This window comes from Schistocerca gregaria, chromosome 2, assembly GCF_023897955.1.
Source record: "Schistocerca gregaria isolate iqSchGreg1 chromosome 2, iqSchGreg1.2, whole genome shotgun sequence".
Lineage (NCBI taxonomy): Eukaryota > Metazoa > Arthropoda > Insecta > Orthoptera > Acrididae > Schistocerca > Schistocerca gregaria.
This window is the reverse complement of record NC_064921.1, coordinates 884,311,368-884,337,720: the sequence shown is the minus strand read 5'-3', so window position 1 is coordinate 884,337,720 and position 26,353 is coordinate 884,311,368. Positions and strand designations below refer to the sequence as shown.

At 41.1% G+C, this 26,353-nt stretch overlaps 1 protein-coding gene and 1 non-coding gene across 6 annotated transcripts in view; one reads left to right on the top strand and one right to left on the bottom strand.

The window, feature by feature from the left end:
- Positions 1-26,353, top strand: part of LOC126335308 (uncharacterized) — a 328,273-nt gene that overhangs the window by 28,689 nt on the left and 273,231 nt on the right. For all 5 annotated transcript variants that reach the window (XM_049998445.1, XM_049998442.1, XM_049998443.1 and 2 more), the window contains exon 3: positions 25,069-25,235. In XM_049998445.1, the coding sequence (XP_049854402.1) occupies positions 25,069-25,235 (167 nt within the window). The remainder of the gene's footprint in view (positions 1-25,068; positions 25,236-26,353) is intronic.
- On the bottom strand, positions 23,185-23,259 carry Trnas-cga (transfer RNA serine (anticodon CGA)). The gene has a single exon. It is a non-coding gene; the product is annotated as a tRNA-Ser (tRNA).

The window sequence follows — 26,353 nt, the reverse complement described above, 5'->3', positions numbered from 1 at the left end:
GGCAGATTTGATCTGGTGCCAGCACAGCTTCCTGTATACCAGAAGTGGCGTTATATTCTGGCCTTTGTATATTCCAGCCTGTACCCAACGGGATGTGGACAGTCAGCCACAATGAATGGCCCATAATACAATCAGATACCTATTTTGTTTCTACATCAGTGTCACTCAAGTACTCATTTGTCTTCACCTAGACCAAATCTCCTTTCTTGGACTTTGTAACCCAGTACCTCCTGTTGTGCTCTGTTGCTTTCTTTTGCTTATATTCCTTTAACAATGCCTCTCTCTCTCTCACTCTCTCTCTCTCTCTCTCTCTCTCTCTCTCTCTCTCTCTCTCTCTCTCTCTCTCTCTCTCGGGCAGCAGATGACCAATAATAGTTTGCCCATTTGAAAATTCCACCACTTCATGGATCAGATTTATAGCCTTTTTGTGTTTCATTGCTTCATAAGGGTGTATGTTCATGGCATCTTTAGACATATTCACATATTGCAGCCATCTGGTATGTTTTCAACTACAGTGAGTATGGATCAGCCACCCAAGCTCCTGCCTGTACCTTTGTGCTAGTTACTTGGAGGATAGTGGATAGATATTCTGGCATGCTTCAACTTATTCGTTGCACAAACTCAGTCCATTAAGTTGTAATGAATTGCAAGCCATTGTGAGATAGTATTGTGACAAATTTGTTGACAGGTGTGAAAAAATTCTTTTCCAACTTGCTGATTATTGCCTTGAATGTAGCTTCAGTACGTAAAGTTTTATGAATTTTGAAAATATGTTGATTGCCACCAAAATGTATTTTAATGTACTCCTGCCTATAGGGAGAGGTCCAAATGGATGGATCACCACTTCCTTATTTGCTATTATAATGTGCATATCCCCATGTATCATTGTAGTATTACACTTCACTCTTTGGCATTTGTCATAAGCAGTGATTCCCTTCCTCACCCTTCTTGACATGTTGTTGAGCAAAACATATTCATGTAAAATTTCAGTGCTTTTTTGTGCTCCATAATGCCCATGGTTATTATGATATAATCTATCAAAGTATCCACATGGTTGTCAAGAAAGCACCATTGGTTGTTCTCCTGCAAAATAATTCCTTACATATTTCACAAAATTATTTCAATTTTTCATGCCCTCTTGTGCCAAAATTAATCGTAATCATTTTTAATATAGGATCCCCATTCTGCATTCTTCTAATGTCTTCACAGAGTCTTCACATCTCCTTCTGGTCGAACACTCCCTTGATATACATCATATATTCTTCCAGATTTTCTTTGTCTTCCAGCCTTTCATTACTGGTGAACTTGACAGTGCACCTACCGCCATAATATCTGTTCCTTTAATGTATCTAACACCATAGATAAACTATGAATATAATAGAGGGAAACATTCCACATGGGAATAATATATCTAAAAACAAAGATGATGTGACTTACCAAACAAAAGTGCTGGCATGTTGATAGACACACAAACAAACACAAACATACACACAAAATTCAAGCTTTCGCAACCAACGGTTGCTTCTTCAGGAAAGAGGGAAGGAGAGGGAAAGACAAAAGGATGTGGGTTTTAAGGGAGAGGGTAAGGAGTCATTCCAATCCCGGGAGCGGAAAGACTTACCTTAGGGGGGAAAAAGGACAGGTATACACTCGCACACACACACATATCCATCCGCACATACACAGACACAAGTGGACATTTGTAAAGGCAAAGAGTTTGTGTTTGTTTGTGTATCTATCAACATGCCAGCGCTTTCGATTGGTAAGTGACATCATCTTTGTTTTTAGATATACCATAGATAAACTGTTATAAGAATAGTGCCATCTTGTTAATCATCATTCAGCAACTTGCATTCCTGCAAGCAGCCCAGTGCCTTGTCGTCTGTATATACCACAATTTTGCATCCTTCAAAGTAGAACGAAAACTTTGTGAAAGCAGACAACAATACCAGTAGTTCCATCTCAGTTATTCCATTTACTCGTTCATGTTTTGTTAACATGTGGCTTGCAAGCACTATGCTTCTAGGTTCAGTTTACACATTGACTTCCCTTTCCTGAAAGAGAGATGCAGCAATGCCAAAATCCAAGGTGTCTGCTGCCAAATAGAATGACAGTGACAAGTTTGGATAATACAAGATTGTACTGGTATGTAAACTTCTCTTAATTTAATTGACATCCTTTTCATGTTCACGGATCTTGAAGTGTTTGGTTTTGTGTGCAAAATGCTTGTGTTCCCATTATGAGTGGTATTACTCTTGAGTTCTGAACTGCTGCATCTTGAAATAATGTCCAAAACAACCATATAATTTGCATTTATGAGAACTTCTTCACTACTGCAATTCCGTGCTGGAAATTGTAGACTTTATATATCTTCAGCTTTTTGCTAAATGATAAAAAACAATTCTTTTGAAGTACTGTTGTATTGCTTTTTCTGGTACAATAAGGCAATACTCTGTATAATAGTGGTGTTCATATATTCACTGTGACATTAGTGACAGTTCTGTATGAATCTGACAGCTAACAAATCTTAGTTTACGTTCTATGATGTCTCCACCATTGTCATGGTGCATCTTTTCATTTAAAGGTGTGCCCCACTACCTCAAGCCGGAACACTGCAATATGGTATGCAGCCAAGGCAGCAAGTACTGTGAAATATAGTAAAGCTGCTGTTGTTGTCCCATCTTGAAGATGCACGGCATGCATCCATACCCATTTACATGTACAAACAATAACAAAATTTACAAACAGTTCAACCTTGAATAGAAACAAATCTCCCGTGCCTTATCTTTCCAGTTTCCCACACCTCTAAAAGTCCCACAGTCCGGCCGCAGAGGAGCATTCTCCTTGTAATTCAGTACCATTCGGGACTGGAGAAACTGGATTACATCCTCCGCCAGGGTTTTGATTACCTCATGTAGCGCCTTGAAATGAGAAATGTCCTGCCCACTATCCTTCCCAGCCCTCCTACTGTGGTATTCCGCTGTCCACTGAACCTACACAATATACTCATCCATCCTTACACAACCTCTGCTTCCAGGACCTTACCTCATGGCTCATACCCCTGTAATACACCTAGATGCAAGACCTGCCCCATACATCATCCTACCACCACCTACTCCAGTCGGGTTACAAACATCACCTATCCCATCAAAGGCAGGGCGACCTGTGAAACCAGTCATGTGATTTCCAAGCTAAGCTGCATCCACTATGGTGCATTCTATGTGGGCATGACATCCAACAGGCTGTCTGCTCACATGAATGACCACTGTCAAACTGTGGCCAAGAACCGAGTGGACCACCTAGTTGCTGAGTATGCTGCCAAACATGATATCCTTTGTTTCAATGGTTGCTTCACAGCCTGTGAAATATGAACCCTATCCACCCACACCAGCTTTTCTGAATTGTGCAGGTGGGAACTGTCCCTGCAATACATCCTACATTCCGGTAACCCTCCTGGCCTCAACCTTCGTGAGTCACTGTCCTCACCCATCCAGCCTCCTCCCTGTTCCCATTCCAGCACTACACATCTGTCATTTCACCACCACACACAGTCTTTTTATTTCTCTCCTTCTCCACTACTTACCCTCCCTCCCCCTCCCCACCTCTCCTCTGCCCTCCATCTAAACTGCAGCACTTCACTGTCTGCCACCCCCACCATACTGTCCCTTCCCATCCCCACCCCAGCCTCCTCCTTATCCCCACACAGTCGCCACTCCCATAATGTACTGGTGCTGCTGCTCACAGTGCGGTTTCTGTTAGCTGAGATTGCAGTTGTGTGTGCGAGTTGTGTTTGCGAGTGTGTGTGTGTTTGTGTGTGTGTGTGTGTGTGTGTGTGTGTGTGTGTGTGTGACTATTGTTGACAAAGGCCTTAATGGCCAAAAGCTATAATTGTGTGAATCTTTTTGTTGTGCTTATCTATGACTCAGAATCTCACTTAATCAATAAAATTGGTGTAAACACCAGCAGAAAACCATTATGTTTTGACAGAAGTCAATAATTTTTCATGTCCATTTCTATGATAGCCATAACAAACCGAAAGGCCGAAACAGCAGCATTTGCTATGGTGAACCAGTGGATACTCAAGTTCAGAATGCCTGAGACAGTAATAACAGACCAAGTGACAAACTCCATGTCCAATTTAATGAAGCAGTTATGTCAATTATTGCACATTAAGAATCTTTCGAAGAGTGCTTAACAACTGCGGGTGAAAGTTTGAATACAAAAGGTTCATTGGATGATTGCAAAAATGTTAAGCTACTATGTTAACTCACAGCATAATAACTGGGATCCTCTACTTGCATATGTCACAGGAGCATACAATTCAAAAATCCACAAGACCACAGGGTTGTCCCGATACAATGGGCTCATAGCAACGAGGGAAGAGCAAGAGGAATGGAGGAGCAGAGAATGTTCAGTTAAGTGTAGTTTCAGTCTGTTATAAGCCATGTTCTATTTGTGTGCTGGAAGAACATGTTACTGAAGAGCAGTTACTGCATGTGGACACTGTACTTCCTGTGATTCCATATACCTCGCAATCTGCCCCTGGTAGCCGAGTGGTCAGTGTGATGGAGTGTCATACCTAACAGCCTGGGTTTGATTCCTGGCTGGGTCGGAGATTTTCTCCGCTCGGGGACTGGGTGTTGTGTTGTCCTTATCATCAACATTTCATCCCCATCAATACGCAAGTCACCAAAGTGATGTCAACTCGAAAGACTTGCACCAGGCGAACGGTCTACCCTACAAGAGGCCCTAGCCACACGGCATTTCCATTTCCAAAATACCTCGAAAATAAGTGAATAGTACATTAGTGGACAGGCTACATTGAAATCACAAAGGAGGCCAATTATGATATATTAGCAATGCGTACAGGTCATACTTTTGCTTTGAAATCAGGAACCAGGACAAGCCCTTGGCTCTTCAAGTATATTTCATGTTTTTTGTCTCGAGTCTTCATTCCTGGGAAAATTGTAAAAGATCTTCCATGGGCTTTGCTGTACCCATGATCTAGTGAGAATTATCAAAGCACGTGAATGATTGTTGCTTTTGTATGACAATCCATTAATACGTGGCATTTCCAAGAAGAAAAAGTATTCCATGGCATATCCTAACATACGAGGCCATGTGACCAGTGCATCACAGAGACAGACTGCCTTTTCGTGTCTTACCTGATTGTGATAGTGATGAGGGTGGTAGTGCAACTAGGGCTGCACCACCACCTTCAAAACACAGGTCTTCAAAAGACCCTGATTTTGTGTGTAATGATGTGTATACAGAGATTCACAAAATAACACAAAGTGAGCTGTATGACCTAGTGAGAGATCTGGAATTGCTGGAAGGTAAAGTTGAACTGTTGATGTCAAGACTGCAACAATGGAATTGTCTTGATAAGACAGTAACTGTGACTGCTTTCTGTGTCTGCCGTACACCATTCCTTCGATTTTTCAAAAGTGAAAAGAACCTGTATTTTGTAGTTGATGTACAGGGCTAATAGCAACTGTGGACATTGAATATAAAAGTGATTAGAAGCAACAGTCACTTGAGCCAGAATTTCAGAATGTTATGCTCAAAGCACTTGTTGAGTCCAAGAACATAATTCTCCCTGTTCTTAATAAAATTGGACCTAATGAAAAACTTCATTAATTCCATGGACAAAACCGGGGGAGCATTTCTCTCCCCAAATATGCAGGGAACTGTACAGAGATGAGCATTTCAACACCATCTCGACAGGTGATGAAAAGCTAGCTTGAGATACATTTGTTTAAGTGTCAACAAACTTTGTGGGAAATAAGAGGGGCAGAAAACAACAAGAATCTTGTGGAAAATCGTCTGCACTGCTAAAATAGGCTGGGGTGCAACATGTCCTTAAAATTACATTTCTTAGATTCCCACTTGGATTTCTTTCTTGGCAATTGTGGTGCTGTAACTGATGAGCTCGGAGAATGCTACCACCAGCAAAGTTTGGACATGGAAATGAGATACAAGGCAAAATGGAGTGCTTCAGTGTTAGCCGATTACTGCTGGATACTGATCAGGGAATCACCAGCAGAAAACTACAAACATCAGGCAAAGCAAGGAATACCACCAAGGTAAATACATGCATAAACTTATATGGGCAGTAATGTAAAGCTATCATAACTTCAAAACAAAGTCCAATCTTGCATTTTCATTATCAGCAAATCCAAAACATATTTTATGGTTATATTTATGTTTTATGAAAGAGTGGATAGCAGAGGACACTATTTTGGTGAAAGAGGTTCACAAGTTAACCTAAAGAAAATGTTTGGTATAACATCTAGGTTGAAGGAATTTAGGGAAAACTGTACCTGCAATGTTACTAATGGCAGATGAACTTCAGTGCTTAGACTGACAGGAGGATGCAATACCACAACCCTTTTTGGGATCCTGTATCCTTTTCCAGTCTCATCCCCAGTCTCCCGAAGAGGGGATATGTGTAATATGAGTAACTTATACCAATTTAAACTGAGGTTTTGATTTTGTCTTTTCTGGTTATCTGGATTTGAATACATTGAAGATTTTCTTTTGCAACAAATTAGTAATTTACACTAATTTAAGCTATTGTTTTGACATTGTTTATGTTTGGTCTCACCAATATGCAGAATGAAGGAGACATGTTGGATTAAAAGCTGATGTACCACCACAATTTGTACATTATACAAACTTCAGGCACATGGTAGGAATAATTTTGCTATTGTAGTTATGGAGTAATTAACGATTAAAGATTCGATATTTTTAGTCATCGAAAGACAGCTATTTTTATGTATTCATGCTAGAAACAAATTGTACCCTTAACAGAAATATGACATGACAATTTTTCAGTCAGAATTAAACATATTCATATTTTAATTGGTGTTAGTTAATGGAATTGTTATTATGACTATATAGAAATGTAGAAATTTACACATACAAAATTTATTTAATTGAAGCCTTTCATTCAGTAAAACTAATCCTTCTGATCATCTGAAAACAATAGGGTGATTATCCTTTAATTAAGTAAAATAATACTTGCAAATTAACAAAATATATTGTTGCAGTGATAAAACATGTAATTTATAATCTTAATAGAAACAGATTCTTTCCTGTATTTGTATTAAATTATTCATTTTTATTTCATGTAAATTTCTATGTAATTTTGGGAGATGTATGTAAAAGTTTTAATTGTTAAATATGCCAATTTAATATATAACAATGTTAGTAATTGTATAAAATCATATAAATAGAGGCGATTTGTAAACCGCCATAGGGCAGTTCAGTTCAGTTTGAGGTAAGTCTGAAGTTAGTGTTACATCAGCCATGAGACAGTGTTAAGACAATTTTACGCATGTACTTTGTTGCCGAACATCTTGCGAAATAAAACTCTTTGTGAACAAGAATTCCTGTAGCTTACTTCTACCATTGGATGACTCCCTTGTGGCCATGCAGTAACATCAAGATGAATCTATGGCAGCATTAAGAAGCAGCACCCTGGATTACATAAGATAGGTATTATTTATTTGGTGGAGGCTATCTGTAATATGATGTGGTATTCTGTTTTTCTTGTATTAAGCAATGATACACATCCCAAACTTCACCACACAAAAACATTTTTGCTATGTTATATTACAAGAAACACAGATATGTGTTGTGTGACAAGTTAATTTTTCCCAAGGAGTGGGTCAACACTGGTTATTTTCCATAGCGAACTGAACACTCATTATCTGTAGTTATTAAGAGTGAGGTTGACAAAACTGCACACAGCAAATAGAACTATATGGCCAGGGGTTGATAATCAGTGGTACCCAACGTGACATATCCAGACTGATCTTCTGATGACCCACCACCCTGAATACAAACTCACATTCATTTATGTACCTGATCTACCTCTAGAGATTTCATCCATAGAAACCTACCTTCCTAAATAATACATTAGATCCAGCCCTGCTTGCTTCCCTTGATCAAATGTTAGCCATCTCACTGGGACACCTGTTAGAGTACATAAAACAATACTGTATTGACCATCAGCGGGAACTAATAGTTATTGGATCGAGACACTCAGCAGCCTACATAATTTTCACAGTTATAGGAGTCATGTACTACTAATTTGAGTGGAAAGTAGCCGAAATCCCATCCCTGCCAACCTTCATCCTTGTTCAATCTACTCACAACGGCACCAACCAGAAGGCATTTGACAAGGTACAAAGTGCACAACGAACGAAGACCTTGCGGCAGAACTGCCAGAAAATATTAATATCTTTGCTTTTTTGTACTTCGTTTTACTTACTTTGGTTGTTGACTAGTTGGTGTGAGACATTCGTCATGACTATTACCGTGATTGTCGAAAACTATTTCTTTGTGTTTTGATTTATCTTGTGCCAGTAAAAATATTGCATAGTGAAAGTGTTTTCTGTGTTATAAGTATAACACATGCCATACTGGTGACCTTCGATGCACAACACATGTTTGATTCAACAATGTGGCCGTTTACTTCGACTTCTCCACATCGCTCACCTTCCGCTCCTTTCGGACTACAACATGATACTAATGGTGCTTCTACACTGCCTTTCCACAGTTTCCTACGCACAACGCCACCAACAACTGGTATAAAATTGGAAGATAAGTATAACGCCGTGGAGTTTTTTCCGTCATCAACAATGCACTTGTGGACTCTTTCAACATCATCAGTGATGTCACCTGCTATGAAATCTTTTTCATGTTCGTCTATAACAAACCAATCATGAGTGCTGTGCCTAAATTTGTGACTCACAGTGCGTAGTATGTACAACCTCCTGTGACATGTAGTGTGCAACAGTGCCCCAACACTATGAACCTCATAGACTTTTTGAGTCCACAGATCACCCGGAGCACCCCATATATTTCTGATAAATCGGTTTTGAACACATTCTCTCCCCACCCACTACAAGACTCACTACAAAAATAGATGGGTACAAATTTCAGTGACAACAATTACTGGTTGGACAGTCGTCCTGCCACGATTGTTTGAGCAGCCCCGGCTGCGCCTGCCGCACCAGCTGTGTTGAAACCAGTCGCCATGAACGCCGCGAGTGACAGCTTCATAAACACTCCACCACTCCCATCTGCTGTGCTATGAAATCTGTTACATCCACAACACAAGAGTGAGAAAATTCCTAAATTACCAAGGTTCACAATGGATAATCCACATACGTGGTATATTTTGGCAGAGGCTATATTCACCACCCTAAACATTGATTCAGACAGTACTAAATTTATTGGGCTTATTAATGCTCTAGAGGACCATGCTGAGTGCGTACAGGACTTGGTGCTGTCGGCGGTCCCCGCAAATCATTACGCACTGGCAAAACAACAGATCTGCGAACATCTAGCTGAGACTACGCAAGAGTCTGTTTTATACATACTGCAAGATGTACATCTCAAAGACTCGTCTCCTTCACAACTGTGGCGACGTATCAGAGCAGTCTTCGATAGCAAAACTATGCCAGATGAAGCTTAATTTCTTTCTGGGTTGCAAAGCTGCCGCAAGCTATCCAACTGCAGCTCCTATCACACCATCAGGAACCTCTACAAGCGAAATTATTGCTGGCCGACGCCGCATATAAGATAATCAACAGAAGAAAGTTATCTATGTGTGCCCCCCTCAATGTTACGCCTCCCCCGCATGGCAGAGGCCAATCTTTTCAAAACAACAAACAGAGTACACTGGCTGAGCACCAGGTTCCACACCGTCCTTCACCATCCCATACCACAGCTTCAAGTGACGTCCTTCACCTGGTAACAACACAGGATCAGCAAGTTTATCCTCTCTGCTGGTATCAGTCTGTTTACGGTAATACGCCTTGGTGAACGCTATTACCCTGTCTCACTCTCACCCTGATGCCACGCCACCCTGACAATAACCACAGACGCCAGTGATAATGCCATTGGCGCAGTTTTGCAACAGACCCTACCTACAGGTACTACACCCCTGCGTTTCTTTTCAAAAAAGCTCACCGAAACGCAAAGAAAGTGGTTTGCATTTGATTGTGAACTTTACGCCATTTATGAGGCCTTAAAGTACAGATATTGGAGCCCGACTTGTGACAGTTTGCACAGATCACAAGGCCCTTGTCAAGGCTCTCCGCAAACCAGCAAACCAGCATTAGATGTACTACCCAGAAGGTTTCGCCATATGGATTTGGTATTACAATATGTTTCAGACTTACAATATATCAGGGGTAATGACAATGTTGCAGCAGACTACCTGTCATGCCTGTCCTCGCTGAAGACAGCTATTGATCCTCACCGCTTACATGAGCTCCAGCTATCTGACCCAGAGATACAGCACCTTCTCTCTGACTTTGATACTTCCTTATAAATTGCTCTACTTCCCTTCCCTAATGATGATTGATCTTTGTATTGTGACATTAAAACAGGTCATCCTCGTCCTATAGTCCCTAAAGCTCTTAGGAAAGACGTTTTCAACACAATCCACAATCTCGCTCATTCGAGTATTTGCGTGACTACGCGCCTCATAACAGAGAGATACATTTGGCCTAATGTAAAAAGAGATTGTAATCGGTGGGCGAGAGCATGCATACCTTGCCAGAGAGCCAAAATACACAAACATACTAAGCCCCCATTAGGCAAATTTACTGTGCCCTCAGGTAGATTCCGTCATGTCCATTTGGACATCGTCAGTCCGTTAGCGATATCTAACAACTTCTGTTACTTACTGACCATGAAAGGTCGTACCACACGTTGGGCCGAGGCTATCCCCATAGTGGACATTACGGCCGACACTGTAGCTAATGCTTTTGTTTATCATTGGTTTTCTCATTTTATTTGCCCTACTCACTTACCACAGGCCAGGGGAGACACTTTGAATCTAATCTGTTTAATCGCCTCTGTCAACTGTGTGGTATCAACAAATTCAGAACTATGGCCTATCACCCGCAATCTAACGGCCTAATAGAACGATGGCATCATACATTGAAGGTCGCTCTCATGTGTCATTCTTCCTCTTGTACTGAGGCACTCCCCTGGGTCCTTTTAGGTTCGAGGACGGTTTTCAAAGAAGACCTTAAAGTGTCAGTTGCTGAGATGGTATACAGAGAAAATCTCACACTTCTGGCAGATTTTCTTGATGATCCTCCTCTACTTCTCAAGGATCAACTTGCCGAGTTGGTACGACAGCTTCGACAGCATATCACCAAGTTACGTTTTTCACAACCTCGATCGCATGTTACCCTTCCGGTTTTCATTCACCCAGACCTCAGTTCTTGTAGCTATGTGATGATTAGAGAAGACGCTATCCGTCCACCCCTTGCTCCACCCTACACTGGCCCATACCGGGTCCTGTCATGCTCTGAAAATACTTACACGATTCTCTTTAAGAACAAACCATCTGTCGTGTCCATTGAGCTCTTGAAACCAGCATGGATCCTTAACGACACCGACATACACGATAATTAATTTGTTTTGCAGGAAACTTCAGAGGCTTGTCCCCTCCCTTCTCTACAAGCTAATCAAACACTCTCTACAAGTCAAGGCCCCCCTCTTCTATACTTCACGCCTCCGAGTGCCAGCAGTAATGAACTAGTGTTTCAGGTGAACTTGAGTGACTATGATGTGGACTCTATAAAAATACAACTTGTGGACACATTTCTTTTTTTATTTGAAATTCAAAACAATTCTGTGCCATCTGACCAGAAAGACATTAAGCTATTACAGTGCTTCAATGTGGCTTCTGGTACTTCGCAAAATGAAATTTCAGCCTATGTAGACTCCAATAATGTTTTATTTATAAGAGTAACCCCCCTTCTCCTTCGTCTTCCCCAAATCCTCCTACCCCTATTGCTATCACCTGTGCTGGCCGCACCATACGGCCACTTCTCAGACTTCAAGATTACGTCATGCCTTAAATGTTTACCTTGCCTTTATCACTTATTCCTCCTCATCACTCCTCCTATGCTCTCCGCACTCCTTGGGGAGGGGGGGGGGGGGGGGGTCTCTGTGGCAGAACTGACAGAAAATATTAATATCTTTGCTTTTTTGTACTTCGTTTTACTTACTTTGGTTGTTGACTAGTTGATGTGAGACATTCGTCATGACTGTTACCGTGATTGTCGAAAACTATTTCTTTGTGTTTTGATTTATCTTGAGCCAATAAAAATATTACATAGTGAAAGTAAATGGTGTTTTCTGTGTTATAAGTATAACACACGCCATAACCTCCTAATATAACCTAATATAACCTGCTAATATGTCGGACAGATAATGTAGAAAGTGCAAAGGACTTGGTGATACATAAATGGGGATAGAGAGGAGGAGTGCAAATAAATGATTGTCTATTGCCCAGTAAATTTTGAGGGTGAATTTTCTTGCAGGCATGAGGCAATGAGGAATAACACAGTCAAAGTTCATTGAGTATAGGTTGTACAAGACACGAAGTGAATGAAAACTATAAAAGCACGAATTATTTCAATAACACTCTGAAACTGAAGCAATCAGAAAATTATGTAAAGCACTGTAATGGATCCAAAACTAACTATCTGACTTCTGTTAACTTAGAATCAGTTTCCATTGCACATATTAATTCAGACTCAACATGCATAAAATTGTTGCAGAGCTTGTTAAGAGCAGATTTAGCTTCCTTCACCTGATTGTTGCACTACAACTTATCCCATCCCATACCCTATCTTCAGTACTCTTTGAGGTCATGCTTCACTGCAGCCAGCAATGTGTGACATCACATAATTTCTCACCTACAGCTGTTGATGTTTATTGCCACTCAGTTTTTCTTTAAAATTATCCTACCTCTCTAAACTTCATCAACCTTTTATTACTCGCAGTATGTCCAGATGTTTGTAAACTCAAAATAACATACCAAAATGCCTGTCCAAAATTGTACAAATTGTAATGTAACTATGAAAAATTTGCCATTATGTAATCAATTGTGCTGAAGAAGATTATTGTTATTATTATTATTATTATTATAAAAGAGGAATAGACTCATGCATTTATTAACAACTTGTTCACTTTAATTCGCTGTGGAAAATAGACATTTCCAATACAAATTTTAAAGTAAAAAGCTCTACCCATACTTTCAATGTTATACTAGAGCCTGCTCTGCTCTCTGCCAGCCGAGTCATGGTAGAATCATTGACAAAGCAAGTCTCATTTCTTCATAGATGGGTATGAGTCTGTCTTTCTTTGATGTTTTAACTTCAGTCAATGTTTAGAAGCCCATTTCACAAAAATATTTAGTTGAAAATGGTAATAACACATTAATTACTGCCTGAGATAGCCAAGTGTTGAATGCTTATTGACAAGCAAATGTATCAAAAACCACTTCGAAAAATTTTGATTTCAGTGTCCTGTATGCTTTCACATCTGCCAGTGGACTTGTAAGCCTAAATCTATATTATTTCTAAGATGTTTCAAACCACGAGTGGATCATGAATCCAGTCAGAATGTTCAACACTCTCTCCAAAATATTTTTTGAAATTCTGCTGCAAGAGTACATACATTTGGGAACATCTCATGTATAGCATTTTCAGATGTCTGTATCCACAAATTAAATGAATTAATAAATCTGTGTATATTATCCATACTAGCCAAAATGTTGTCATTTACGTCTTGCATTTTTCTGTTTAGTCATGTAAGTGTACAAAAATATTGGAAAGATATGGCAACTTAGATATCCATTCATCATCTGCAAATAAATTACCATGCTGATGAAAAATGCTGTTGTGTCTTCTCTTTGTTCGAACATTTGTGTTAACACTTTACCTCGAGATAACCATTATACTTCTGTATCTAACAGAAGTGTAGTCTGCTGTGATCCCATTTCTTGTCACAAACCATTAGAAAGCTCCATATTTACAGGCCATGATTCAATGAAGGTCACCGCTTTTACTACTTTGTCCATCACAATTTTCAGATGATATGGCAAAGACTTAGCAACAATAGCTTTGCGATGAGTGAGCTAAAGGTCGGTTGTAAAGTAGGATTTACTTTGCGTAATTTACCTATGAATCCTTTCACTTGGCCTGACTTATAAGTGGCTCCATTGTATAAACACTAACGCAATCCTCCCATGTTGATTCATTGAGGACCAAATATTTATTATAAACATAAAATATTTCTTTTCTGCAAAAAAAGAAATTATTTGCAGTTGCATCCCCATCAACATACCTTTTGGAGCAAAGGCATATGCATGACTGCTAATATTGGTGGACTTTTCAATATGAAGTGAGAACTTCAAATTGCTCTTTATTTTTTCCTTCAAAATGTTTTCAATGTCACTGGATACGTCACTGACTTTGCAGCTGATTGTGTCAGCAGAGAGAGGAACTTTTGAAATTTCGGTAGCAGCTTCTGAACCAAGGCCTATCTTTACATGTGAGCATTAACAACATTTCTGCTGTTTGTGGTTTTTTGGCTTTCACAGCGAGTTCAGTGGCAATTCCTTTTTGTGAAACAAGTACCGCCATAGTCATGAGATTAATTTGATTTTTAAGTTTGTTCCAACCAACAAAAGTAATTCACAGTTTTACTTAAGAGAGATGAATGTGTTGTTGACAAATGTCATTTCTATTTACTGGGAACCATACCAACATTACGGAGTTTTTCACCACACACAACACACTCAGGGATTGGGCCTGTTTTGTCACCACACCAAAAAAGCTGTAAGATTAATAATTATTGCTATATCGCATTTGAAGGTGTCGCTAGTTGCACCCGAGGATGGACCACTTCATACAATGAACTTATCCCTACAGAAAAACAAAAGGTTTAGTAGCACTGCGATAGAAATGACTGGATAGTGACAACAATATTTACACTACTGCAGAGCACAGCTGTGATAAAACTGAAATGAAGTACTTAAACAAGGGACAATCTGGGATGAAAAACATAATATTGTCACATAGAAGAAGGTATAATTAAATGAATGACGAACACTAACTTCACTTAGCGTAGGTTTATTCAGCACTTGAACATACAAGAGCGCGGAGCAAACTGCATCCAGCCAGAACACATACAGTATATATACAGTTACAGAACATTCCGGTACAATGATTCTTGACATTTGTGGATACTTCTAGAATGTACTTAAAGTGAATATAGAAATTAAAATTTTACAGTTCAGGTGAGTTTCAAACTCACGAACCTCCATGCACCAGTCTCGTATCATAACCATTACACCACACTGACTGTGCTACTCAGCTTCTTCCACGACATTGCTCCCTCCTTAAGAGAACAGCCTCTCGGTGCGTCCTCCTAGTCTGGGAACGAGTCATCGGTCCTGCATACACCAACTCCCAATGACTGATGGTCACCCTGGCAGTGATCTTCTTAGGACTTCCTTTGCCACTAAGCTCTTCGTCACATTTCCGCTTGTTGCCTGTCGCTGGAGCTTCGAATTTACCCTGGGTTGCAGGATCCTTATAGGGCTTCATTTGAAGGACGTGGACAGTATCTCTGATCTTTTTTCATCTAGTGTCAGGATCGAAATCTTCAACTTCATAAGTAACATCAGACAACTGTTCTACAACCTTATAAGGACCAAAGTAGCGCCGGAGGAGCTCCTCAGAGAGATCAACCTTCCGAACAGGAGTGAAGACCCAGACGAGGTCACCAGGCTGGTAGGCAACAGGGAAGTGGCTCACATCATAGCTTCGGGTGATTGTTTTCTTGAGCCTGCAGGGCTCGAGCTAAGTGCTGAACTCCCTCAGCTCTGGTTAACACCTGGCTGATGTAGTCGTCATCCACATCATCAGGATTTAATGGAAACACAATGTCCATGAATGGAGTTTCCTCACGCCGATGCACCAGGAGAAATGGAGTAAATCCTGTGGTGTCTTGGCAGTGTTGTAGTCAAACATCATGAAAGGTAGCACCTCATTCCAGTTGTTGTGCTCAATATTGATGAACATTGACAGCATGTCGGCCAAGGTCTTATTAAGGCATTCAGTAAGCCCATTAGTTTGCGGATTATAGGCAGTCGTCATGTGATGAGTTGGATCTACGGTTTATCTGTCACAAGATTCGATTGAAAAATTTTCCTTTGATCTGTAATTAATGACCGTGGGACACTGTGTTTTAATACAATGTCTTCCATGGTGAATTTGGCTACCTCTAATGTTTTGGCTGTTTTCACGGCTTTTGTACTGGCATAGCTTGTCAGATAATCAGTGCAAACAATAATCCTTCTATTGCCACTAGCAGACATTGGAAATCGTCTGAAGAGGTCAATCCTAACTTGCTGGGAAGGTGTTTCGGCTAGTGGGATTGGTATGAGTCAGCCAGGTGGTTTCTGAGGAACTGCCTTTCGCCTCTTGACAGTACGACACATAGTGATGGAAACACCTAAATAAACCTGGCCAGAAAAATCTCTTGCGGATCCTTTTGTATGTCTTAATAAATCCTAAATGTTCGGCCCTCAGGTGTGTCATGGAATTTCTGTAGAACATCTAAGCGCATCTGCTTAGGAATCACTGGCAGCCACCTCCTTCCAAATGGATCAAAGTTTTTCTTACAAAGTAATCCATTAACAACCTTAAGTTGTCCTTTCACATGCTCTGACCGACTTAAGGCAAGCATAATTTAAGATATCTTTGCATTCTTCTTCTGCTCAGCAGAGAGATCTTGGAGTGCAGCGAGACAGTCACTATCTTCATCAAAGTCTTGATCGTCTTGCACAGGGTTTCTTGAGAGCCAGTCGGCATCTTGGTGTGTTTTCTCCCACTCTTGTACACTATGGTAATGTCATACTCTTGAAGACGTTGTGCCCACCTGGTGAGTTGTTCTGTTGGATCCTTAAGACCAGTCAACCAACAAAGTGAATGGTGGTCTGTAACAACTGTGAATGGCCTTCCAAAGAGATACTGTCAGAATTTCTATGTGGCCCAGTTGACAGCAAGACATTCTCTTTCTGTAGTTGAGTAGTTCCTCTCGGCGTTTGTAAGTGTCCTATAAGCATAGGCTATAACCTTCTCTTTTCCATCCGAAATTTGCACCAGAACAGCACCGATCCCAAACCCACTGCCTTCTATGTGTAGTTCTTTAGGTGCTCTCTCATTACACAGACCAAGTACAGGGTCAGTCATCAGAGTTTTTCGCAGCACGTCGAAAGAATCTTGTTGAGCACCACCCTAGATAAATTTAGCATCAGCTTTTAACAACTCTTGGAGTGGCCTGGCTTTGATACAAAAGTCTTTGATAAAACGACGGTAATAAGGACATAATCCGAGGAAGCTTCACTCATTTATAACCCTTTTAGGAATAGGAAATTCCGTTATAAACCTCACGTTTTCGGGGGCTGGCCGCTTACCTTCGTTTGGTGCGAGGTGTCCAAGTATTTTGATTTCTTTTGCTCCAAAGTATTAAGTTTTTGTCTGCCTTGTTGGAGACACTTAAGAACAGCCCTCAGTCTTTTTATGTGTTCATCAAATGTCCCTGAGAACGCTATAATGTCATCTAAATAACAAAGACACATCGTCCACTTCAGGTGACCTAGAAGATTATCCATCATCCATTCAAAAGTTGCTGGTGCATTACACAAACCAAATGGCATTACGTTAAACTCATACAGGCCCTCAGGGGCGATGACTGCACTTTTCTCACTATCAGCCTCATATACTTCGATTTGCTTGTATCCTGAGTACATGTCCGTGGTTGAGAAAAACTTAGCCCCTTTCAGGCAATTTAGTCTATCGTCAATTTGTGGAAAGGAGTAAACGTCCTTTTTAGTTATCTTATTAAGCTTCCTGCAATCAACTCAAGAGCGCCATGTGCCATCCATCTTCCTGGCGAGAACCACTGGTGACGACCATGGGCCCTGTGAAGGCTGAATGATGTCATTCTTCATCATTTTTTCTACCTCATTGTGAATTATTCTATGTTCCACTGCTGACACATGGTATGCTCTCTGGCTTATTGCTTGATAGTCTCCAGTGCTCACTGTTGATTTGTCTAATTTGCTCTTCACCTGTGGATTGAAGTATTCAGAGAATTCTTGAAGAATGGCAGGTAGCTTCTTGTGTTGTTCCTTAGTGAGATCTGGTGATAATCGAGCGAGAAGATCTTGTCTCATAGTGGTAGCGCTAATTTCACCCACAGACTCGGCATGGGAGGTTTCTGTGATACTCTGCTGTTTGGCAATTAACGGCTCAGTGTTTGCTATGCAGGTGTCTTGGAAGGATCTGCGGTTCTCGGTAACAGTTAAGTATCCACAATTCACCGAATCCGTTCTTAAATGAGATGACAGCGGCTGGGATGGCCAAGTTATTCTTCAGTGGTATGCTTCTCTTACATTCCACTACAAGATACATGGGTTGATGCATGACATGACACTTGACAGTTACTTTTCTTGCACTGACTGCAGGAATGATCACTTCATCCAGCACACATAGTCTCCACACACTCAGATGCGCATCTTCCTGTCCACAGTATCTCATCTCGTCTAGCATAATATTCAATCTACCAAAATCTATAATTGCTTGAGAAGCTTTCAAAAAGTTCCAACCGAGAATGACATCATGACTACACTCTTGTAAGATGATGAATTCTAAGGGCTGTGTATGGCCACTTATACCCACATGAATGACACATCTTCCTGTAGGTTTTACATATTTCCCATTAGTCACCATCAGCAGAGATGTTTTACTGTCAACAAATACGGTTTTGTGCAACTGGAAACGGTACTTCTTCGAAATGACTGAATATGATGCTCCACAGACCACAAGAGCTTGGGCTGGTTGGCCATCCGTGAGGATATCAACATAGTTTCCTATCATGTTTGTAGTGTTCGAAGATGGAGGATTTTTCTCTTCAGCGGCCTCACCTCCAAGGAAGGTCACACCCTTTAGTTTATCAGGTTGCGGCGGCTACGTGATAGGCTGGAGCATGTAAACAGCGATGGAGACCTTCGATTGGCATGTTGAGGAGCATCCTCTCCAGTGGCTAACTTGTGGCGATGGTGACCTACGTCGTCCTACACCCCCATCTACTTGTTCAGCTTTGTCGTCCTGGAGTTGGCATCGGTTAAGATCAATCTGCTGTCTTCTGGTGCGGGCGTCATCAAATATCTGCCGCCTTTCTCAACAATAGCACACCACATTTCCTGGTCGTCCGCAGTGGAAGCATACTGGTTGGTTATCCTGGGTCCTCCAAACGTCAGTCTTCCTTGGTGGCTAAACAGGTTTCTCACACAGCTTTGTAGGAATGTAACTTCGCCTGGGTCTCGACTTTTTCACCATTTTAAAGGGGAATGAAGGACGAGAGATTGGGTTCATTGCCTGTTCCACTTCCTCTCTAATGACCTCTTGAAGCCTCTTGTTTTTTTGCCCGCCGTGCATTCGAAGTGCCTTCTGAATTTCCTCACTCACTATCTGATGAAGAACACTTGTGAAATCAGTTCCTTCCTCCATCACAAACGTCTATATGACGTTTGGAAGCCGCTCAAAACTCTTACATGTAATTCTTTTTTGATGCATGGTCTCGATATACTGGTACCATTTTATGAAGTCGTCTGCTGTCAAAACCTCCTTCAGGAGTAGGTCTTGATACATGTCCTCAGCAACACCCTTCATGAGATGTGCAACCATATGTTCCTTCTTCATTCTAGGATCCACTATTTTACTCTGCTCCAAGACGCCTTGAATGTAGGATGCTGTACTTTTCCTGGACACTGTGCCCTGCACTTTAATTCATTTTCAGCCTTGCACTTCTGTTGGTGTGTGTTGCGAAAAAACTTGCACAGTTCCACCTGGAATATATACCAGCTTGTGAACTTCTCCTCATTGTTCTCATACCATTGCTTGGCAGTGCGCTCCAAGAAGAAAAATATGTTAACATCTACATCTACATCTACATGACTACTCTGCAATTCACATTTAAGTGCTTGGCAGAGGGTTCATCGAACCACAATCATACTATCTCTCTACTATTCCACTCCCGAACAGCGAGCGGGAAAAACGAACACCTAAACCTTTCTGTTCGAGCTCTGATTTCTCTTATTTTATTTTGATGATCATTCCTACCTATGTAGGTTGGGCTCAACAAAATATTTTCGCATTCGGAAGAGAAAGTTGGTGACTGAAATTTCGTAAAAAGGTCTCGCCGCGACGAAAAACGTCTATGCTGTAATGACTTCCATCCCAACTCGTGTATCATATCTGCCACACTCTCTCCCCTATAACGCGAAAATACAAAACGAGCTGCCCTTCTTTGCACCCTCTCGATGTCCTCTGTCAATCCCACCTGGTAAGGATCCCACACCGCGCAGCAATATTCTAACAGAGGACGAACGAGTGTAGTGTAAGCTGTCTCTTTAGTGGACTTGTTGCATCTTCTAAGTGTCCTGCCAATGAAACGCAACCTTTGGCTCGCCTTCCCGACAATATTATCTATGTGGTCCTTCCAACTGAAGTTGTTTGTAATTTTAACACCCAGGTACTTAGTTGAATTGACAGCCTTGAGAATTGTACTATTTATCGAGTAATCGAATTCCAACGGATTTCTTTTGGAACTCATGTGGATCATCTCACACTTTTCGTTATTTAGCGTCAACTGCCACCTGACACACCATACAGCAATCTTTTCTAAATCGCTTTGCAGCTGATACTGGTCTTCGGATGACCTTACTAGACGGTAAATTACAGCATCATCTGCGAACAACCTAAGAGAACTGCTCAGATTGTCACCCAGGTCATTTATATAGATCAGGAACAGTAGAGGTCCCAGGACGCTTCCCTGGGGAACACCTGATATCACTTCAGTTTTACTCGATGATTTGCCGTCTATTACTCTATTACTACGAACTGCGACCTTCCTGACAGGAAATCACGAATCCAGTCGCACAACTGAGACGATACCCCATAGCTCCGCAGCTTGATTAGAAGTCGCTTGTGAGGAACGGTGTCAAAAGCTTTCCGGAAATCTAGAAATACGGAATCAACTTGAGATCCCCTGTCGATAGCGGCCATTACTTCGTGCGAATAAAGAGCTAGCTGCATTGCACAAGAGCGATGTTTTCTGAAGCCATGCTGATTACGTGTCAATAGATCGTTCCCTTCGAGGTGATTCATAATGTTTGAATACAGTATATGCTCCAAAACCCTACTGCAAACCGACGTCAATGATATAGGTCTGTAGTTAAATGGATTACTCCTACTACCCTTCTTGAACACTGGTGCGACCTGCGCAATTTTCCAATCTGTAGGTACAGATCTATCGGTGAGCGAGCGGTTGTATATGAGTGCTAAGTAGGGAGCTATAGTATCAGCGTAATCTGAAAGGAACCTAATCGGTATACAATCTGGACCTGAAGACTTGCCCGTATCAAGCGATTTGAGTTGCTTCGCAACCCCTAAGGTGTCTACTTCTAAGAAACTCATGCTAGCAGATGTTCGTGTTTCAAATTCTGGAATATTCCATTCGTCTTCCCTGGTGAAGGAATTTCGGAAAACTGCGTTCAATAACTCCGCTTTAGCGGCGCAGTCGTCGATAACAGTACCATCGGCACTGCGCAGCGAAGGTATTGACTGCGTCTTGCCGCTTGTGTACTTTACATACGACCAGAATTTCTTCGGATTTTCTACCAAATTTCGAGACAATGTTTCGTTGTGGAACCTATTAAAGGCATCTCGCATCGAAGTACGTGCCAAATTTCGCGCGTCTGTAAATTTTAGCCCATCTTCAGGATTTCGCGTTCTTCTGAACTTCGCATGCTTTTTCCGTTGCCTCTGCAACAGCGTTCGGACCTTTTTTGTGTACCACGGGGGATCCGTTCCATCTCTTACCAATTTATGAGGTATGAATATCTCAATTGCTGTTGCTACTATATTTTTGAATTTGAGCCACATCTCGTCTACATTCGCATAGTCAGTTCGGAAGGAATGGAAATTGTCTTTTAGGAAGGCTTCTAGTGGTACTTTATCCGCTTTTTTAAATAAAATTATTTTGCGTTTGTTTCTGATGGATTTGGAAGAAATGGTATTGAGCCTAGCTACAATGACCTTGTGATCACTAATCCCTGTATCAGTCATGATGCTCTCTATCAGCTCTGGATTGTTTGTGGCCAAGAGGTCAAGTGTGTTTTCGCAACCATTTACAATTCGCGTGGGTTCACACACACGGTGTCATCCCATTTGTTAAATTTGACTATATGCTCATATACATTCAGCCACTTGTTTGGATCTTGGCCATCGTCACCAGAGAACCTGGAAGAATGTCTCATGTGGTGGCACACAGTTGCTGTCATTGTAACGTCCTCTTCTTCTTCTTCTATCTCCAATAGGTTGTGATCTGTTGAATATGGCTCGAACTCCGTTTTCTCACCAGGCAAATGGCAGCTCTGTCGTGGCATGATGGGAGCCACTGTGTCATTGATAGTGTGTGCTATCACAAGTTTCAGTACTCAGCGTCTCTACCAGATTAATGTCAAGTAGAAGAAGGTGTAATTAGATGAATGATGAACTCTAACATCACTTAAAGAGGGTTTATTCAGCACTTGCACATACAAGAACACGGAGCGAACTGCCTCCGGCCAGAACTTAAACGATATATATACGGTTACAGACCATTCCAGTACAATGATTCTTGACATTTGTGGATACTTCTAGAATGTACTCAAACCGAATATGGAAATTAAAATTTTACAGTTCAGGTGAGTTTCGAACTCACGAACCTCCATGCAACAGTCTAGTATCATAACCATTACATCACCCTGACTGTGCTGGGAGGAGGCATGCAAGGCGTGCGGCGCACATGGGGGCACGCATAGGGGGGGGGGGGGGGGGTGGCAAATTCAGCCAAATAGCTTTGATCGGATTCATTTTAAGTGGCTTCCCGGCAGGTGCATTTGACTGACAAAACTCTGCTCTCCATTCACTTATTCTGAGCCAGTAGCATGGTTCAGAAAGCCGCACCTTGTCCATTGATTGTTTACTGCAACTTCAGAGTGCTATCAGCGCACATTATTTTTAGTCTTATAAAATATAGGCAGAGAAAAAAAGCATCCGTATGGTGAGTGCGGTTTTCTATTTTAATTGTATTTCTAATACTAAATATTCTCTGTGCTGTAGTCGCTGTTTTAGCACATTAATTGCTGACAGCAATGTCTATACAGAGCTTTAAACCCTCAATCAAACGTAATGTTCTCCCAAAGTGGCTGCATTTCACCTTTGACATTAAAAATTAAAACTGTGTTCCGGACCGAGACTCGAACTCGGGACCTTTGCCTTTCGCGGGCAAGTGCTCTACCGACTGAGCTATCCAAGCACTTGGGTAGCTCAGTCGGTAGAGCACTTGCCTGCAAAAGGCAAAGGTCCCGAGTTCGAGTCTCGATCCTGCACACAGTTTTAATCTGGCAGGAAGTTTTATATCAGCGCACACTCCGCTGCAGAGTGGAAATCTCATTCCATTAAAAATTAAATTTTTGCTTGTATAACAACTAGTTATTTTTAGAATATTTCTTGCTTTCTTTCATGAGCTACCCATTCCCAGGACTTACAGTCAAGTTTCCATTTAGTCTAATCATCCATATTTCATCTAATCAAATGTAGTGCTTGCAGAACTTAGACTTTTCTAGCCATGCTCATAATACTTTTGGAAATCAGTGGATGTGTGCTACACCTTGGGCAAGCCTGTGAATACAGGTTTTAAGAAACAGATATATAAGAAGATTGTTGAATAGAGTAAAGAAGTAGGATAGCCAAGTGGTCCAGAGGAGGAGAAATAAAGGAAAAGAAATATTAACAACATTAGAACCTACGAAGAAAAGAAGCTAGACTGAAAACTGATAGCCATCCCATCCCCCATCCCATGATTCCCTCCCTGACAGGTTCTGCACTGAGGAGCTGAAAGATGAAGCTGTTTGGCACACCCTACAGAATGGACTACCCAAATTTCACTTGTACAGGCGCCGAAAAGTGGTCCTATCACCTTACTATTGACGTGGAGAGGGTAGTAACATGACACCTTTGCGTTTGTAAACTCCACATTCATATTAAACCAATTCCATGGTCTAAACTACCCAAACCTCCTACAGAAAATTTCTTATAGACCCAATTGTATTACTTACCATCGTCAATAATAATAATAATAATAATAATAATAGGGGCCTCTCTAGGCTCTACAAAATTCACAGATCTGTCAGTTTCTGTTCAAACTCATGTTGCTTCTCAAGCTGTTGTTTCCAGAGCTAGAAAAATTTGCTCTGTTCTGATTGAAATGCTTAGCAAAATGGCCTGACATGTCCTTTGTGGTACTGGTAGATGGTAGGTTAAAGTTTCAAAAAACCCTTGTCTGCTTCTTCAGCAATACAGGTTTTATTAAGCACAAATTATTTCCAAAGAAATTACAGAAAAGAATAAATAGTTCATGATTCTTTGAGAAATGAGCAAAATAATAAACTACAGTAGGTGGATAACCATTGGCCAATACAGTACTCTGGAAGTTTGTTTGTAGGTTCAACTTGGAAGCTGTGAAATACAGACCACACTCTGGGTGTGCCCATATGCTATGAGTTTGTATGCTGAAAACACACTGTCAGTTGAACAGTGAGTGAAGACAGTACCACATTAGGCAAACAGGAAAATCTCTGTGCTAGCCAAAAATTGATGGCAGGTAACATCAGAGTCCAGTCACAGTCCATGACAAAATTGCATGTTGCAGTGTCATAATCAATGACTATAGTGGAGATTTTGGTGTAAATAGTGGCTGACAAGTGAGGCTGTAGTGGTCTGCAGCAGCCCTTAAATTTGCCATGGGGGTTTTGTCACTTGACCTGGAACAAGCACATGTATTCTTCCATGTCATGCCTAGCTACCTCACTGGACAAATGCCTAATTATATCAACTGATTCACTGATATATCCAGTAGGTACTGGTTGATCAGTGATGTGTGTATCTCATACATTTTGTGACATTAAATTTTATTTTCGATTTACACATATATAAACACAAGATTTATTTTTTCCTATTATATATACAAATAAAATAGGTAAGATTATGGATCATCTTTTTCTCTGTCATGCAGCTCCCTCAGTAAGGCAGCTCATTTATTCATTGGATCATTTGCTTATCACAGTGTGTACAATGGAACAGCTGGAGGATTTGCTTGCTGGAGACCCAGTTCGACAAAAGGCAATGGCAGCGGTGCAGCAGATTCACCAGAAATACCCTGCTCTCCTGGAACGTTGTCTCCTAGGAAATTGTTACTTTGATACTGTCAAAAATATTCTGCAAGCAGATGCGGTGGGCACACACATTCAATTTTAAGTTATGCACTGTATATACAGAGTGATTCAAAAAGAATACCACAACTTTAAAAAAGTGTATTTAATGAAAGAAACATAATATAACCTTCTGTTATACATCATTACAAAGAGTATTTAAAAAGATTTTTTTCACTCAAAAACAAGTTCAGAGATGTTCAATAAGGCCCCCTCCAGACACTCGAGCAATATCAACCCGATACTCCAACTCGTTCCACACTCTCTATAGCATATCAGGCGTAACAGTTTGGATAGCTGCTGTTATTTCTCGTTTCAAATCATCAATGGTGGCTGGGAGAGGTGGCCGAAACACCATATCCTTAACATATCCCCATAAGAAAAAATCGCAGGGGTTAAGATCAGGGCTTCTTGGAGGCCAGTGATGAAGTGCTCTGTCACGGGCTGCCCGGCGGCCGATCCATCGCCTCGGGTAGTTGACGTTCAGGTACGGACAGATAAGTGCCAATGTGGTGGCGCTCCATCCTGCTGAAATATGAATTGTTGTGCTTCTTGTCCGAGCTGAGGGAACAGCCAATTCTCTAACATCTCCGGATACTGTAGTCCAGTTACAGTAGCACTTTCGAAGAAAAAGGGACCAAAAACTCTATTGGCTGAAATGGCACAGAAAACGTTCACCTTAGGCGAGTCATGTTCATACTGAGTTGTTTCCCGCGGATTTTCAGTGCCCCATATACAGACATTGTGACGGTTGACTTTCCCGTTAGTGTGGAAAGTTGCTTCGTCACTAAACACAATCTTTGAAACAAAAGATTCATCTGTTTCCATTTGAGCAAGGATAAAATCAGAGAAATCGATTCTTTTAATCTTATCAGCTGCAGACAGTGCTTGAACCAATTTCAGACGATAAGGTTTCATAACTAACCTTTTTCGTAGGACTCTCCATACAGTTGATTGTGGAATTTGCAGCTCTCTGCTAGCTCTTCGAGTCGATTTTCCTGGGCTGCGAACAAATGCTTGCTGGATGCGTGCTACATTTTCATCACTCGTTCTCGGCCGTCCAGAACTTTTCCCTTTGCACAAACACCCATTCTCTGTAAACTGTTTATACCAACGTTTAATACACCACCTATCAGGAGG